Genomic DNA, 16,628 nt, shown 5'->3' on the forward strand with positions numbered 1-16,628 from the left:
GTTAAGGTCCTCTAAACAGCTGTTTCTGGAAGTCCCTAGGGCCAGGTACAAACACTGGGGTGATGGCGCTTTTTCAGTCGCTGGACCCAGACTTAGGAACAAACTGCCTCCTGACATGCGCATTATCACCGACTTTGGCCTTTTCAAAGCCTGGCTCAAAACATATCTTTTCAGACTGGCTTTTAATACTCAGTAATGCGGTGACATTTTATTTTATTTTATCTTATTTTATTTGATTTTATTTGTTGACATGTGTTCTATTGTTCCTTTCTTTTAATTTGCTTTTATTCTAATTTTATTGTTTGATTTTAACTGGAAAGCACTTTGGTCACCTTTGAGTGTTGTAAAGTGCTCTATAAATAAATCTTGATTATTGATTGATGATTGATATATATATATATATATATATATATATATATATATATATATATATATATATATATATATATATATATATATATATATATATATCATTGTCTCAAACAACAGTTCACACTCTCCCTCCCTCCCTCTATCAGTCGGTAAATGCCGGCGAAATCCAGGCATTATTTTATTGGTTTTCATGATAGGCAAAAAAAAACGATAACAATATTGACCAATATTACATTTTTATGCCAATATCAGGCCGATAATATTGGACATCCCCAATTATGACCATCTGCATCATATTGTGTTGGTGGTCAAAAATGCTCTGAATCATTGGGTCTGGACCAGAGGACCTCTCAGAGTGTCCTATGGGGTCTGGACCAGGACATTGGATCCTTTGAGTTCTCTGGGTTCTCCAGTGGGGTCTCTATGAATCAAACTTGTTCCGTTGCATCTTACTGAAGCTTGATCAGAATGGGGTCTAGGAAGTTTGCAGGTCAAATCAACATCTTGGGCGACTGTCATGTTCCTCAAGATGTTCCTGATTGTTGTGCGATGTGTTGGGGTGCATTTTCCTGTGGGGGTGGGCCACTGGCATTTGGGATTTCCATTTGCATGAAGGAGAGTGTTTGTTCTGGGACAACATTTACTTGGTATCCAAGGGTTAGGGTTAGGGTTAGAAGAACATTAAACACAAGGTAAAGATGCTCTGGACCAGATCATAGCATACTCGCTAATTTCCATCTGCAGTCCCTGGGGCAGAGAAACAAGCAAAGGTAGAAAAGCACTGCATCATATTTAAAAAAAAAAAAAAGTCATTTCTGACAGGTTTGGTTTCTCCTGATCCATTTTTTAGTTTCTCCAGAAAAGTCTTTAAAATCTGTTACAGTCTTTGGTTCAGTGGGGAGCTGATTCCATTCCATTATTGCTTTGTTGGAAAAAGCTGATTGTCCAAAGGCAGTTTTACATACAGGGATACAACACTGCCACCTAGAAGAAGCCCTTGTTGTCCTGATTTCCAGAAGTGCAATGAATAACAACTTGAGAGGTGAGGGCACATAACCATGAAAACCTTGAAAACCGAATGCACATTATCATACATGATAATGTTTTGCTGTGACCATCGTGAGATAGAATATATGAAATGTGACATAATGTTGTGGCTGATCGGTGTATATAGCACTTGAACATGAGAGCACAGACTTGGCTTCACACATATTCACATTGTCAGACATGTAAACCTCTGACATCCGACACATCCGGACTTTACTGACCTTCTGTGAAGCTTTTGGAGAAGCTTGACTTCTTCCGGTGCCTGATGGAGAGAGCAAAGAATTAAAAAACACAAACCATCCATCTCAAATCGATGAAGACAAAACCTCTGAGCTGTTTTCTAGTGACGTTCCACTGCTCTGCATTTCCTTTTCTCATCTTGTTTCCATGCAAATCAGTGACTCAGCATCATTCCAGGACGCTGAGCTGCTTCGGGGTGAAGTTTCCGCAGAAAAAAAAGAACAAAAAAAGTTGCTGAGCGCGCTTTAAATCTCCTATCAGCCTTCAGGACATTAAAAAGGCAACCTGCAGCTCTGACCTCAGATCAGCCTAAATAACAGTGTGTGTCAGATGGACTAATGCTGCTGAGTCATGATGGATTCTCACAGGAGCGTCAGGACAAATGGCGGCAGTCAGTTGTGACATTCTTTGGGTTCAGTCGGGATGATCTCAGCGAGCTCCTTGGTTTTGGTCTGAGCTTGCAAACTGGATCTAGTGTCTAAACTTGCAGCAGGAGCAACTTTAGGGACTCAAATCTCATGTTTCTGTTTGTTTCTAAACTGCCTCGTGTCCACTAGAGAGAAAGTGATTGATCATGGTCATTATTTGGCTGCGGTGTTGTGGTAAAAGCCTCACCGCTGGCAGATCGCCTGAGCCTCCTTCATGGTGTTTCCTGCTGTCAGGATGTGCTGGGGGTCGAACGTCATCATGGCCTGCATTTCCAGAATGGTGGCGTAGGTCAGAGCGTGGTACATGCTATCTTTGGTCCTGGAATAAACACGCAACAGTTGATTTTTCCTGCATAGAGGAATTTCTCAATCAAAAAGGTCTAAGCCAGCCACAAAATGATATAGAAATTGAGAATAAAAGGGTCTTTTAGGTCTTTTTTTTGGATGATAGTGTTCTTATTAATTTTTAAAACAGCACAGGAAATCAGAAAAAGTGGTTTTGAGGTATGTTGATGTAATATTTTGATGGTACAATATGTGTTTTTTTTGTTTTTTTTTTTTTTTTTACAAATATGTAGAAAAACAGTGTTTTTTTCATCACTAACATGGGAGTCTTATGGGCAATTTTCCATTAGTTTCAACAAAAAATGACAAATATTTTCCATATAATATCTTAAAGTATAAGAAAAGGACTTCTAAACTAAAAGGCCTCCCATTAACATCAATCCTTTTTAATACAGTAGCCCTGCCAATGTTAGATTTGTGATAAATTGTGTATAATATTATCTAATACAGTGACATAAAAGTGAACAAGCAGTTAATAATGTCTTATTATCAGTCAAAAGGAGAACTAGAAAACATTAGCTGACTGTATTATCTTAAATTCCTCACACCTGTAGTCTAAGCATCTCTAGTGATTTGATGTTATTGTCAGAAATTTAAATATCAATGGAAAAAATGTTCTAGTAAAATTATAATTTTGGGGCTAAGCTGCTAAATTCTGAAATAACTGGGAATAATCAAACCATCAAAGAAATCTGTGTGTGTTATCTAACATTTTTACTAAAGTTTAAGTCAAAACAACTGAAAATTTTGAGAATATAGTTGATCATGTGCTCATGTAACAAGTTTGTGTTGATTAAAATGACTCATGAAGTTAAAAAAAGCACATTTTTAAGATTTTACATTCATTTGCGTCTAGATTCGTTCGCTTAATCATATTTCTTGTGTACATATTATATTAAAATTCAAAATATTCATACATTTTTAGAAGAAAATAGACACTGTTCTGAAGAGAGGAGTCTTTCCCCAATTTATCCTTTATATATTAAACTGATTTTGTCAACTGGTGTTTCATTTATTTAAGAACAACAGTCTATAAAATGTGAGAAATAACAAAAAAAGGACAGATTTCTCTCAAATAAGGTAACACAGACACATTTCCTTCACTGTTAGTAGACATTTCACGCCCCAAATGCCTGTTCTGAAGCAGGAGAAAGCATGATGCTGCACTGGCCTCGAAAATGAAACAAGGCACAGTGGATGTTAAACAATATATTGCTTCATACAGATAACGTTCTGCTTTGTTGTGCTAGAGAGAAAAACCTTATTGTTTAAATATGAGAGAGATTAGCCGGCAGATTAGCAAAAACGTGGCCACAGAATAATCAGTTACTACTATCAGACAGGTGCTATTGAAGATTAAAACTCTATTTTTAAAAAAGTGTCTATTTATATGGGTTTTTAAACACTATATAGATAGGTAAACGTGTTTCTGTCACATTTTTTTCAGCTCCTGTTAAACTAGTTAAAAAGCTTGCTGTTCCAGTTCTAAAGCATTTTATAACTAGTAATTACTTAAAACATACAGAAGGAGGAGTTTTCCATTAGCGAGTTGTACTGCTGAGGCTTAAAATAGCTTTAGCTCCTGTATTTATTGTTGGTTTGTGCACCTATTACACCCATGCATGCACACACAAAGACAACTTTGATAACAAAAAGGACTGAGGTGTGTAGAGAGGAATGCTGTTCGTCTGCATTACTGACATTTCGCTGCTGTTCACCAGCAGATCGACTCAAGTGCTCGGCTTCTGTGACGTTACTCTGAGCTCCAACTCCTTCACAGTCACATTAACTAAATTACCGTAAACAGATTTCTTCAATCCATGGAAACTGAGCACAAACACATTCCAGCGGTTGTTGAAAATGCTGAAGTTCACTTTTCTGAACACAAACTATGCGGACAAAGAAGACACTTGTGGGTGAATTATAGAGAATGAAAAGAAGACAGGACATTAAAGCAGGATCATCCATGTGGCTATGAGCTTGTGATGAGCTATAATTGTTGTAATAAAAATGGGCCATTGTAAATTAATCGTGAGACAGTATTTGCACGGTTTCAGCTGCTCGCCTAACTGAGTTTATTATCAGTTCTATCTCGGTGACCAAACAGAAAACAAGAACGCGCCCAGTAACAACCAGGAAGCAACAACAGAGAACCAAAGAAGGTGGAGGGAGATTTGGCTGCCTTACATTTCCATTGCATCACGCTTATTTAAGTAAGACGGCAACACAAACTTGAGCTGAAGAACCTTGAAAGATGGAGCTGCGAGGTTCATTCAGCTGAACTTCAGATATTTAACTTCAGTCAGCATCATCTCAGATCTTGGTGATACAAAAGGCCTCAGACGGCGCTGAAGCCGGGTCTCCCACATATTTTCACCATAAGGTTCCGAGATGCAAGGGAGGAGCTGCTCTGTAATTTTTCCAACAACATGTGTGCACAGACACGCCTTGTATTCAGTTCTGCACATGTTGGTGTAAATCATGAAGTGCAGCAACAGCAAGAGCATGACTGTATGCAAAATGGACAATTTTTGACTAAAAGCATCAGTTTTGACAGCAATAGATCACTAAAAATGGTGACAAATAAGCAGATATTTGTAGCAAAGTCTTTAAAATAGACACAAATCTTTAAAAAGTGCAACCATTTTCTGCAGAAAAAATAGAATCACAGAGGGACAAAGACGAAGCCTAGCGAGGAAAACATCACACCTTCTTGTCAAAAGGCACCTCTGTCACTTTCACTATTAATATTACTATTATTACTGTACACATTAGCACAGAGCTCCAGCCCCCGCTCTATGCTGTGAGGAATGGGGTGGGACAGCATGATGGGAGAATTAAATTGCACCGGCATGCTTGAACAGCGAACTGGCAAATACAACTAAGCCTGCTATTGCTGCTGGATTTAAAGGATGATAAAGAAAACAGCAAACATGCCAGAAAACACTCGACTTGTTACTTAGCAAGCGTGTTCACACAACGCTGTACATGAATCTGTAGCAGCTCCCTGACTGTAAATCAGAGCAGGAGAAACTTAGATCCTGAGTCTCAGACATCTGAATACTGCAATAGAGAAGCTGTTTCAAGAGATAAAACACGATATGAGTTTCTAACTGCAGTGGTATGGATGTAAGGGAAGCACATGTAGCTCAGAATTACTAAAGCATGAGGGCCTAGATAAACCACAGTAAAGGAAGCCAGTGGGGGAAAAAAACTGTTTAACCTACACAAAGGTCATTCAAGGGACCTATTTTCATCACTTAATAAAATGCATGACTGTAAAAATTCTAATTAAATTAAATTAAATGATGTAATTTTTAAGTTGCAAACATTACTTTGATGAGTCGTGACATAACAACGTTACATCACCTGAAGATTGTGTCATTTAAACTCACATGAATTGATTTAAAACTAAATTCAAGTATAGCTAACCTAATGAAATTTACATCATAATTAAATATTTCTTCATAGAGTTATGGATGTCGAGGTCCCACCCTTTCCTACACTGTAAAAAGTGTTGTTTTGTTTTTTACCTGCAATATTTCAGCAGCTGGGGCCCAAAAACTGCACCACAACAACAGAAAGCATGTACCTGTACATGAAAGTCTTGTATATTTCATAGATGTATGTAGATTTTTGTATATATTATTTTTGCAATAAACATGTGAATTCAAACCCTAAATTGTAATTTTATTGATATTTTCACATATTTCAAAAATTCTGAAAAAATATGTAAAATAAAAAAGAACAATTCCACAAAATTACAGATTTTTGTTTGTTTGGTTTTACCAGAGCAGCACAACTATTGAAATTTGCCAACTTAGAAACTTGTGTTCATGATAATTATAAATACAAAACACTTAAGAATTCATTTTTAAAAACATTTAAATATGACTTGGAATGACTTGAACAACTTAAAACTTGTGTTTATGCAACCAATCATTACGTAAGTGGTATTTAAAAATATCTTTGATTGTACACGAAAAGCTAATTACACTAATTCAGTGCAGTTTGTTGGATGAACATAATTTCACTAGAAGTCATCACTCAAAAAGATTGATGCAATGTATTTTTGTTGGTGCCCAAACATCTATTTTTAGCATATAACACAAATTTAAAAAAAAAAACTGCACAGCTGTGGATGCTTTTGAGACATCTCAGGAACGCTTTGAGGGAATTTCTACAAATTTGGCACAAACATTCACTTGGGCTGAAGCATGAACTGATTAGAATTTGGTGCCCAAAGGCAAAAGATCAAGGCCTCTGTGAACCCATGAAACATGTTTTTAGCTATAACTCAAGAACTAATATGCTGATTATAACATAATATGTGAAGCCTCCATGTTTTAGAATCTGTCGCTTCCTTGCAGCAACTTCCATACTGAAGCATCATCTGTTGTCATGGTTACAATCTCGTGTTACAACAGAATCAGCTTTATTGAGCAAATATGTGAAAAATGCAAGAAATTCAACAGTTTTTTGTTAAACACTTCACTACATGTATTACATGAGACTGGACAGATGTGAATGTAAACTGCTACTTGTCTGGTTGGTGCAGCCATACAATCATGAGGTAATAATTGCAGTTTTTATTGTAGCATAAGGTCACAATTAATTAGTTTAAACTATATTCACGTCTCGTTTTTGTTCCGAATTTTTTTAATCACTGACTTTGAGTAAGTCTGTAACTGGTGACACTTTCTAATGTGAACCACAATGTAAGCAATTTGGAAAAGAAACAGTGTTTATAGCATTTTAGTTTCTGAGTGTGTCACCTTCTGGTATTACTACATTGTGAGGACCTCCATCTGTAGAAACAGTCACAGTCTGGGAACATGTCATCCTTATGTGGATCTACATTATTTTATTTTAATGTGGAGTCATAAGTTAGATTAGGTCTCCAGAAAATGATTGTAAGTTAGCATAATGTCTTCTGAAGTCAGAGATATGCAGCTGTGTTTGTGCTTGTTCCACCTGATTGCGTCACAACACACCAAATAGCCACTGAAAGGAGTCACAGAATGAAGAAGAAGAAGAGAACTGGAAAGCACACATGGATTACAGCAGAGAACAGACAAGAAAAGCTTCTGCTGGTGTTTCACATCCTCGGGGCTTTTTGGTTCTCACAGATTAATCATTCAGTGTTTCTCTTTCGCACAATGCAGCAAATGTCCTCACATTTTACATGAGACCACATACTATCAGTCTGAAACCCCAGGCCATCAGCTTCCTCACAAAACCCCATTCTGAGGACAAACTGGGGAAACTCTGAACAAGGCTGTGTGTGTTACTAAGAAGATTTTTCTCAATCAGATTGGAGTGTTGCATTCAAATGTAAAGCAATACTTTATTTTCACTGCATTCTTACTGTCTACTGAATTTACTGTCAATTCTTCTGTGTGAGATTGTGAATGTTCAACAGTTTGCATGTAATTAATTTAACCTTAATATCTGGCAAAACCACAATGAACCCACTGTAGAACACACAACACGGGCTTCATCGACAACTTCAACCTCTTCTGGAACCGCCCGTCATTCTACCGCTCAGATGGAACACTTCCAAACAAGCTAGGTAGCTCAGTGCTAACGGGCAACATCCAGCATGCTGTTCAGTCACTTCCACAGGACTGACTACTCATTCACCACACACCCTCCTCTGAGCCCCCGTCTTCAGCTCCATCCCAGGCTGTTACTGCTAGCGCTAGCCTCCCTTGCTGGCCTTTTTCAGCATCTCCTCCACCACCACATCATCCTATTCAAGCTGTTATCACAAACAGACCTCCCCAGAGACTGAGTACTCGGCTCAGCTGGAAACCACGTGACCGCAACAGGTGTTTGCTGTCAGTGCCACTCCGTCCAGCGGTGGAATCAGCTGATCTGTCATTGGGGATTCGGATGGCATTACTGAACGCTCACTCCATCTCTAACAAATCCCTCACTCTAAATGAACTCTTTGTGAGTGAACGCATGGATTTTATGTTCCTGGTGGAAACGTGGCAGAGGGAAAAGGAGTTTTTCCACTTAAAGGAGCTCTGTCCACCTGGCTGCTCTATTATAGGGACGCCTCGGACGGCGCGCCGTGGTGGAGGTCTTGCCGTTGTGTACCATGACAGCCTCTTGAGCAGGCTGGTAAACTCTGAACCTTTCTCTTCCTTTGAGTGTCAGATAATAAAAGTTGGGTCTTTTAACTCATTTTATTGTGTTTTAGTTTATCGCCCTCCTGGCCCTGTGGGTGCCTTTTTTACTGATTTTACAGACTTCTTATCATCTATTATTAAACTGGAGAGGGTTTTAATCATTGGGGATTTTAACATTCATATTGATGATGTCACATGTAACTCCACTGTTGACTTTTTATCCATCACTGACTCTTTTAACTTTACTCAGCATGTCTCTGGACCCACACATGGACCTTGTCTTCTCACTTGGCCTAAATGTTGGGAATATGTGTGTGAAGGACTTTCACGTCAGTGACCATAGCTGTGTGCTTTTTAACATTGACTTCCCCACAGTTTCTCCCCCTGTGAAACTTAAAACTCAAAGGAGGATTATTAATCAGGATGTTGCTGATGGCTTCTCAGCCTTGTTTGCTCCACAGGTACTGATGGGAATTAACAACCTTGACGTTTTTACACAAACTTTCAATAGTCACTGTACAGCTATTTTAGACAGAGTGGCACCAGTGAAATCCAGCTTTGCACCAGTAAATGCACCTCAACCTTGGGTAAATGACTCCATCCGCTCTTTTAGGAGAAACTGTCGACAGGCTGATCGGCTGTGGAAGTCAACACAGCTTGAGGTCCACAGACTCCACCTAAAGGAACTCAGAGCCTCTTTAAATGAAATGTTGAGAACTGCCAGGACCCAGTATTTCAACACTATTGGCCCCACAACTGTGAAATTGATAAGTGTTTCACTCTCAACTGGTGTGGTTCCCAGCTTTTTTAAACATGCGGTTGTTGAACCAGTACTTAAAAAGCCGAATCTAGACCCCTCACTACCTCTAAACTACAAGCCTATTTCCAAACTTCCATTTCTGTCTAAGATAATGGAAAAAGTGGTAGCAGAGAATCTCATTGCTTTTTTAGAAAAATTTAATGTTCTTGACAGATTTCAGTCGGGTTTCCGCAGAAATCATTCCACTGAAACGGCCTTGATCAGAGTCTCCAGTGACATTATGATGGCAGCTGACTCTGGTGAATACACGGTTCTGGTTTTATTGGACCTGTCATCTGCTTTTGATACTGTTGATCATAACATAATGATAAATAGACTTGAGCAGGTAGGGTTGTCTGGTTCTGTCATAAAATAGTTTACATCTTACCTCTCTGACAGAAGCTTTAGTGTCCTTGCTAATCAGATTCTCTCTGAAACGGCACGCCTGACATGTGGGGTACCACAGGGCTCGGTTTTAGGACCAATTTTGTTTTTATTGTATATTCTCCCTCTTGGGAAGTTAATTAGTCAGTTTAAGGATATTTCTTACCATCTATATGCAGATGACATCCAGTTATACTGCTCCTTTAAGGATACTGAGTTGCACAAACTGTTTTCCTTAACCAGCTGTTTGCCCAGCATAAATCAGTGGTTAACTGGAAATTTTCTTCCGTTGAACTTAGATAAGATGGAGACACTAATTGTTGCCCCAGAAAATAGGATCCCCTTGATTAGGCATCACTTAGGCACCTTAGGCTCGTCCATCCAGTCTCGTCTTAGAAATCTGGGTGTTGTCTTTGACTCTGCCTTGTCTCTGGAGCAGCATACAAAAAATTTAATTAGAAACTGCTTTTTCCAGCTAAGGAATATTTCTAAACTGAGAGCTCTGGTGTCTAAAGCGGAGCTTGAAATGATCATTCACGCCTTCATTTCTTCACGCTTAGATTACTGTAACAGCCTTTTTACTTGTTTGAGCCAGAAAGAACTTCATCACTTACAGGCTTTTCAGAACTCTGCTGCAAGGCTTTTAACCCGCACTAAAAAAAGAGATCACATCACCCCCGTTTTAAAAGAACTTCACTGGCTCCCAGTTCATTTTAGGATTCATTTTAAAATTTTAGTTATCACTTTTAGAGCTCTGAATGGTCAAGCTCCAGCCTATATTTCTGATATTTTAAATTGCTACAACCCAAAACATTCTCTGAGATCCTCAGGCCAAGGATTGCTGGTCATTCCCCATACCCACTTTAAAACCAGAGGGGATCGAGCCTTTCAAGTAGTGGCCCCGAGGCTATGGAATGCTTTGCCAATGTCTCTGCGCACTTCAGATTCTGTTGAGTCCTTTAAAAGACAGCTGAAGACCTGGTTGTTCAGTCAAACTTTTAGCTAGGTGGTGTTGTTATGACGACTTGATTTGTTTTATGTGTTTGTGCACATGGTTGTGTCACTCCTTGCTTTTATTTGCTGATCGATTTTACTGTGAAGCACTTTGTGAATTTCATTTCTGTGAAAAGTGCTATATAAATAAACTTTACTTACTTACTTGTCTTATTATTTAACTCTTAACTGATTCCTAATTCATGTGGCTAATCTAATCATCTGGACTCAAAACCAGCACCTGGTTGATAAATCGTTGGGTTACATTATATATTATATGTTGTCTAATATATGCCGAGATTAAAACTTTCTTTTATACAAGATAATATAGAAAAAGCTGCGTCTGATAGTTTTTTGGGGTACATTTTTAGTACAACAGAGGAGCGCTAAATCCATTGTTCACTAATCTAAGCACTTTTTGCAGCACATGTAGCAGAGGACAAGCTTTATCTTTATTAGAAGTAGCAAACTCGTTTGTGAAATACACTATATTGCCAAAAGTATTCGCTCACCTGCCTTGACTCGCATATGAATGTAAGTGACATGCCATTCCTAATCCATAGGGTTCAATATGACGTGGGTCCACCCTTTGCAGCTAGAACAGCTTCAACTCTTCTGGGAAGGCTGTCCACAAGGTTTAGGAGTGTGTTTATGGGAATTTTTGACCATTCTTCCAGAAGCACATTTGTGAGGTCACACACTGATGTTGGACCAGAAGGTCTGGCTCTCAGTCTCCACTCTAATTCATCCCAAAGGTGTTCTATGGGGTTGAGGTCAGGACTCTGTGCAGGCCAGTCAAGTTCATCCACACCAGACTCTGTCATCCATGTCTTTATGGACCTTGCTTTGTGCACTGGTGCACAGTCATGTTGGAAGAGGAAGGGACCAGCTCCAAACTGTTCCCACAAAGTTGGGAGCATGGAATTGTCCAAAATGTCTTGGTATGCTGAAGCATTCAGAGTTCCTTTCACTGGAACTAAGGGTCCAAGCCCAGCTCCTGAAAAACAAGCCCACATCATAATCCCCCCTCCAGCAAACTTTACACTTGGCACAATGCAGTCCCACAAGTATCGTTCTCCTGGCAACCACCAAACCCAGACTGGTCCATCAGATTACCAGATGGAGAAGCGTGATTGGTCACTCCAGAGAAGGCGTCTCCACTGCTCTAGAGTCCAGTGGTGGCTGCTTTACACCACTGCATCCCACGCTTTGCATTGCACTTGGTGATGTATGGCTTGGATGCAGCTGCTGGGCCATGGAAACCCATTCCATGAAGCTCTCTGCTGAAGCACTGTTCTTGAGCTAATCTGAAGGCCACATGAAGTTTGAAGGTCTGTAGAGATTGACTCTGCAGAAAGTTGGCGACCTCTTGGCACTATGCTCCTCAGCATCCACTGACCCCGCTCCGTCAGTTTACGTGTCCTACCACTTGGTGGCAGAGTTGCTGTCGTTCCTACACACTTCCACTTTCTTATAATACAGCTGACAGTTGACTGTGGAATATTTAGGAGGGAGGAAATGTCACGACTGGATTTGTTGCACAGGTGGCATCCTATCACAGTTCCACGCTGGAATTCACTGAGCTCCTGAGAGCGAGCCATTCTTTCACAAATGTTTGTAAAAGCAGTCTGCAGCCTAGGTGCTGGATTTTATACACCTGTGGACATGGAAGTGATTGGAACACCTGATTCTGATTATTTGGATGGGTGAGTGAATACTTTTCGCAATATAGTGTACGTAGCTGGAAAGTTAATAAACTATGCTACCATCATTTTCCCTTGTCAATGTAACTCTGACATATAACAAAACAATATCAATACCAAAATTTTTTACTTCCTAAAGATGGTTTCTACCACAAAAAATCCAACATCATTTGAGTTGTACTCAAAACAGGCACAAACAAAACATGGAGGCTACATATTCGTAGCCATCAGTTGCTGAAGGCCCATTTTAGTCAGTAGGAAGTCAGAAATCAAAACACCCACTGCAGCCTGAGGTGCTGTCAGGGTAGATTTAGACAAATTGTCCACTGTGTTGGAATATTTCACAAATCCTAATTCAAAAATACTGAAGCATTTTATACTTATGATACCGGGAAAGACACTTTGCAAAGAAATATTTCTGTGCAGTTGCAATTAAAGTCTATAAAATTGTGTCTGGCTTAAGAAATAACATCGCTGTAAACACTGACGGGGCTGCTAGCCATGTCTGTAATCTAGACTTCAGCACATAAGTGTGGCTGGTAGGAGACTGTTCTTGCATCTCGGCACTGAAAAGAAGAAACTGGGGCTAAGGAGTGGCCTAAAGCCTCAGAGAGAAAAGAGAGAGCCGCAAAATTATAGCAACAGTGTGATGAAGGTTCTGATAATAGAGCAGATAATAAGCAGTGTACAATGGAGTAACTTGATAACATGGTGTTGGAGTACAAAACTGGATTCAGGGCGTGATTCTGTAAAGGGAGTTTGAGTTTATCAATGCTAAAGCAGAACGTCAAGCATGTAAAACCTCAGACAGCCATGATATAGACACTGGGATCTCTGTTTCTGACCTTTTACTGAGCCACAAATTGGATATTTTAAACTCTACAGGGCTCCTCAGGCAATTTTAGCATTCCACTTTCATAAAAATGGGAGGTTTATTCAACTGTTTCAGGCTGAAAAATGTTTCCCACCGCAAATAGACTCATCTAGATGTGTAAAATTAATTATGTGCCTCTTTTTATTATAGATACTACACTGATTTTACCACGGGCATCATTTTAAAACACTAAATCTTCTAAAAGTCTGACATTCTTAAAAGAGAATTGTGACATTTCTAGTAAGCCTATAAACTTACAGAATTCCTTTAAGGAAATTAACAAAAAAATTAGTGTTATTTTGTTATCAACAAAACAAAACCCAAGATAAATGTTGGTGACATTATAGCACATCCTGTAATACATTCGTCCCTTCCAATCTGACTTTCAAATGTGGACTGCCACACATTAGAGAGGAAAAAACAAACTGAGAGTCTCCAGCAATGCCAGCAGTTCTCTGAGACTGCACAATGATGTGAAAAAACATTCAGCCTCCTCCTGATTTATTCTATTTTTGTGTGTATTTTTAAACTAAACAATCTTCAAATATAAAACTAAGCTAACCCAGGTAAACACAGAGTAGAAGTTTTAAATGATAATTGTATGTATCGACACAAAAAGGTTATCTCATACTAATAAGGTCTGTGTGAAAACTGCACTGATAAGTGGCTGCAGTTGCTGTGGAATGATTACTAACAGCCCTGTTCAATCAAATCATCCCTTAAATAGACCATTTATAGAAGCATGACTTTGGCTGAAAGGTGTCATCAGTATGCCAAGCATCGAAATAGCAAACTGATTGAAATACATTAGTCTGGGAAGGAACACTTAGTTATGTCTGAGGCTCTGGGACTCCACAGATCCACAGACAGAACATTAATGAATGTTAATGAACACTGAATCTTCCAGAAAGTGTCCAACTTCCAAAATTCCTCCAAGGGCTCTGTGACATCTCAACTGGGAAGTCGCAAGATATCATCCAAGAATATCATGAGTTCACCACTTGGCTCTAAGATTCACTGCTTGTGACAGTTATTATACTCATCACTGCTTATTGTATAAAAAGGTTGGCTGGCCATCTCCAGGAGGAACACATGACAGACATTGGTTTATTTTGTTATTTCTAAGGCACTGAACAACAAGAACATAACTTCTTGTTAAACTGGCCTTCACCTGATTTGTTCAAGCAACTGGCTAATGCCATTTAGTTACAATTTCCAGTAACTGCTTTTAGTTTTTGTGCAAACATTAAAATTTAACAAATCATACTTACAGATAAATTTAAAACGACTATTACAAACTACTCTGCTCTTGAGTATAACTGTTTTAACTGTGTCCTGTTGTTTGTTTTCTTGCTATTTGGTTCATTCCACAACTGGAGGACATTTGGGCTTCAAAATATTAGAAAAATAAACCTTCTCTTTTACAGTTTTCTGTTCCATATTCATCAGCAATAAGTAATAAACTAAGGCTTGATTGGCTCAGTTTCCACATCCATGGCAGCATTTTTATTCCATGTTTTCAGTGTTGTTTGCTAACCCTACTCTAATCACAGTAACAGGGTTGCTAATCCATGCTAATGTGATCTTTTTCTCAGCAGTAGAAGCTAGATATTTAGCTGCTGTTACTGCTGACCAAGAGGACAAACTGACTGATGGAAAACAGTCCAAAGAATTAGTCTGATCTTGATAATATGAGGTAGAGTGAGACATTCAATCAAGGCTGACAATGGGATGAAAAGATGAAAAATAGAAGAGAGGACATAGCTTTGCTCTACCCATTCTTTAGAAAACTGTTTGATGATGTTAATTCCAGCATTTCATGTGATTCACTGTTTTCTTCTTCTTCTACCAGCTAAAAAGGTTTTGCTAACAGGGTTGTTGTGGGACACGTTCATGCATAATAATTACTATTTAAAATATAATGTTGATTAAAAAAATGTTCCCACAATTACAAGAGACATCAATGAAAAAAAATGATACAAAAAAAAGGAGATTTAAGTTTAATTTTAACCGTTTTATTTGAGATTCAATTTGGTCATCATCAAGCGCAAAACGACATTTTAGGGGGAACTCCAGACTTATTTGCTATTTTTTTTTAAATATTTTCAAACATTCTTTTCTACTGGTTATTTTTAGATTTATAAAATAAATTTACACAACAACGGCATGCTTTACTATTTTGTACATGGATTATTTGAAATTTGATGGGTGGGATATAAAATGTCCTCCAGCTCTGGAATGATCCATTTACTGCCCAATTTATTCAGTTTTGATTCTACTCTCAACATCAATGAGATGACTCGAAACTTAAATAAAACTTGAATGAATCCAAAGAACTGCAGTCCTTCTTCACCTCAACATGGGTCAGACTCCACTAGATGAAAGAAACAAGCAAAAAATGGCATCCAATGGGAGAGTGATGATGCAACAACCACTGCGAACATCGAGAACATTGAGGCTTGTATAAATTTAGCCATGAAAATGACCCTAAAACATTTGAAATAAAAGTTCTATGGGCTGGTGAGTGACAGATAAACTTTCTGGATGACAAGGGTCCTATTTTAGCTTGAAACATGAATCTGCTCTCTGACAAGAAAATCCTGCAGAAGAACATCCGGTTATCGAAGTTTCTAGGTTAACTGGGTTATGTGGCATGACAATGATCCCAGACATGAATAAGTTCACCTCAGAAATCCTCAACAAAAGAATGGCTAAGTGAAAACCCAGACCTGAAGAGAAAAGAAAAGAGCAGCTCATCCTTGAACACCTCTAATGTGGCTGCAAAAAGCAGAAAAAAACAAATCTCCATCACAGTAACATCAGAAACTGATCCGTTTTTTGTGTTTCATCAAAGTTAGTTGTCAATGTTATTTTTTCACATTAGTGATTTAGGTATAAAATCCCTTTTTGCTTTAGAAAAACCTATATTTTGTGTGTATTTAGGTTTCCTAGTTTTATGTTTGAGCACAGTTTAGTATGAGATACACATAAAAATAGATAAAAAATCAAGAAGCGGGGGCAAATACTTCTTCACAGCTTTGTACGGAGGGACTGCACAGTGTTGAGCTCGATGCTGAAGTCAGCAGCTCCCAACGACAGCAATAACCTGCTGACGTTAACAGCTGTTGTGTTTGCCATGTTCATCATTAGTTTAACAGCCTCTGAAACCCAACCGGCTGAACAAAATTCAGCCATAATTAATTTTACTATTCACGCCTGTGCTTTCTGACTGTGACATGTTTAAAATGACTTGCACGTTTATTCAACAAAACACTAAAAATAGGCCAAACACCAAAAACACGCTAC

At 38.6% G+C, this 16,628-nt stretch overlaps 1 protein-coding gene across 3 annotated transcripts in view; it reads right to left on the reverse strand.

The window, feature by feature from the left end:
- The window catches only part of ttc39a (tetratricopeptide repeat domain 39A), a 56,417-nt gene that overhangs the window by 26,957 nt on the left and 12,832 nt on the right, over positions 1-16,628 (reverse strand). For all 3 annotated transcript variants that reach the window (XM_055004284.1, XM_055004273.1, XM_055004291.1), the window contains 2 exons: positions 2,275-2,406; positions 1,641-1,681 (listed from right to left, as the gene is read on the reverse strand). In XM_055004284.1, coding sequence (XP_054860259.1) covers positions 1,641-1,681; positions 2,275-2,406 — 173 coding nt within the window. The remainder of the gene's footprint in view (positions 1-1,640; positions 1,682-2,274; positions 2,407-16,628) is intronic.

The sequence above is a fragment of the Amphiprion ocellaris genome, chromosome 2 (genome assembly GCF_022539595.1).
Source record: "Amphiprion ocellaris isolate individual 3 ecotype Okinawa chromosome 2, ASM2253959v1, whole genome shotgun sequence".
Taxonomy (NCBI): Eukaryota; Metazoa; Chordata; class Actinopteri; family Pomacentridae; genus Amphiprion; species Amphiprion ocellaris.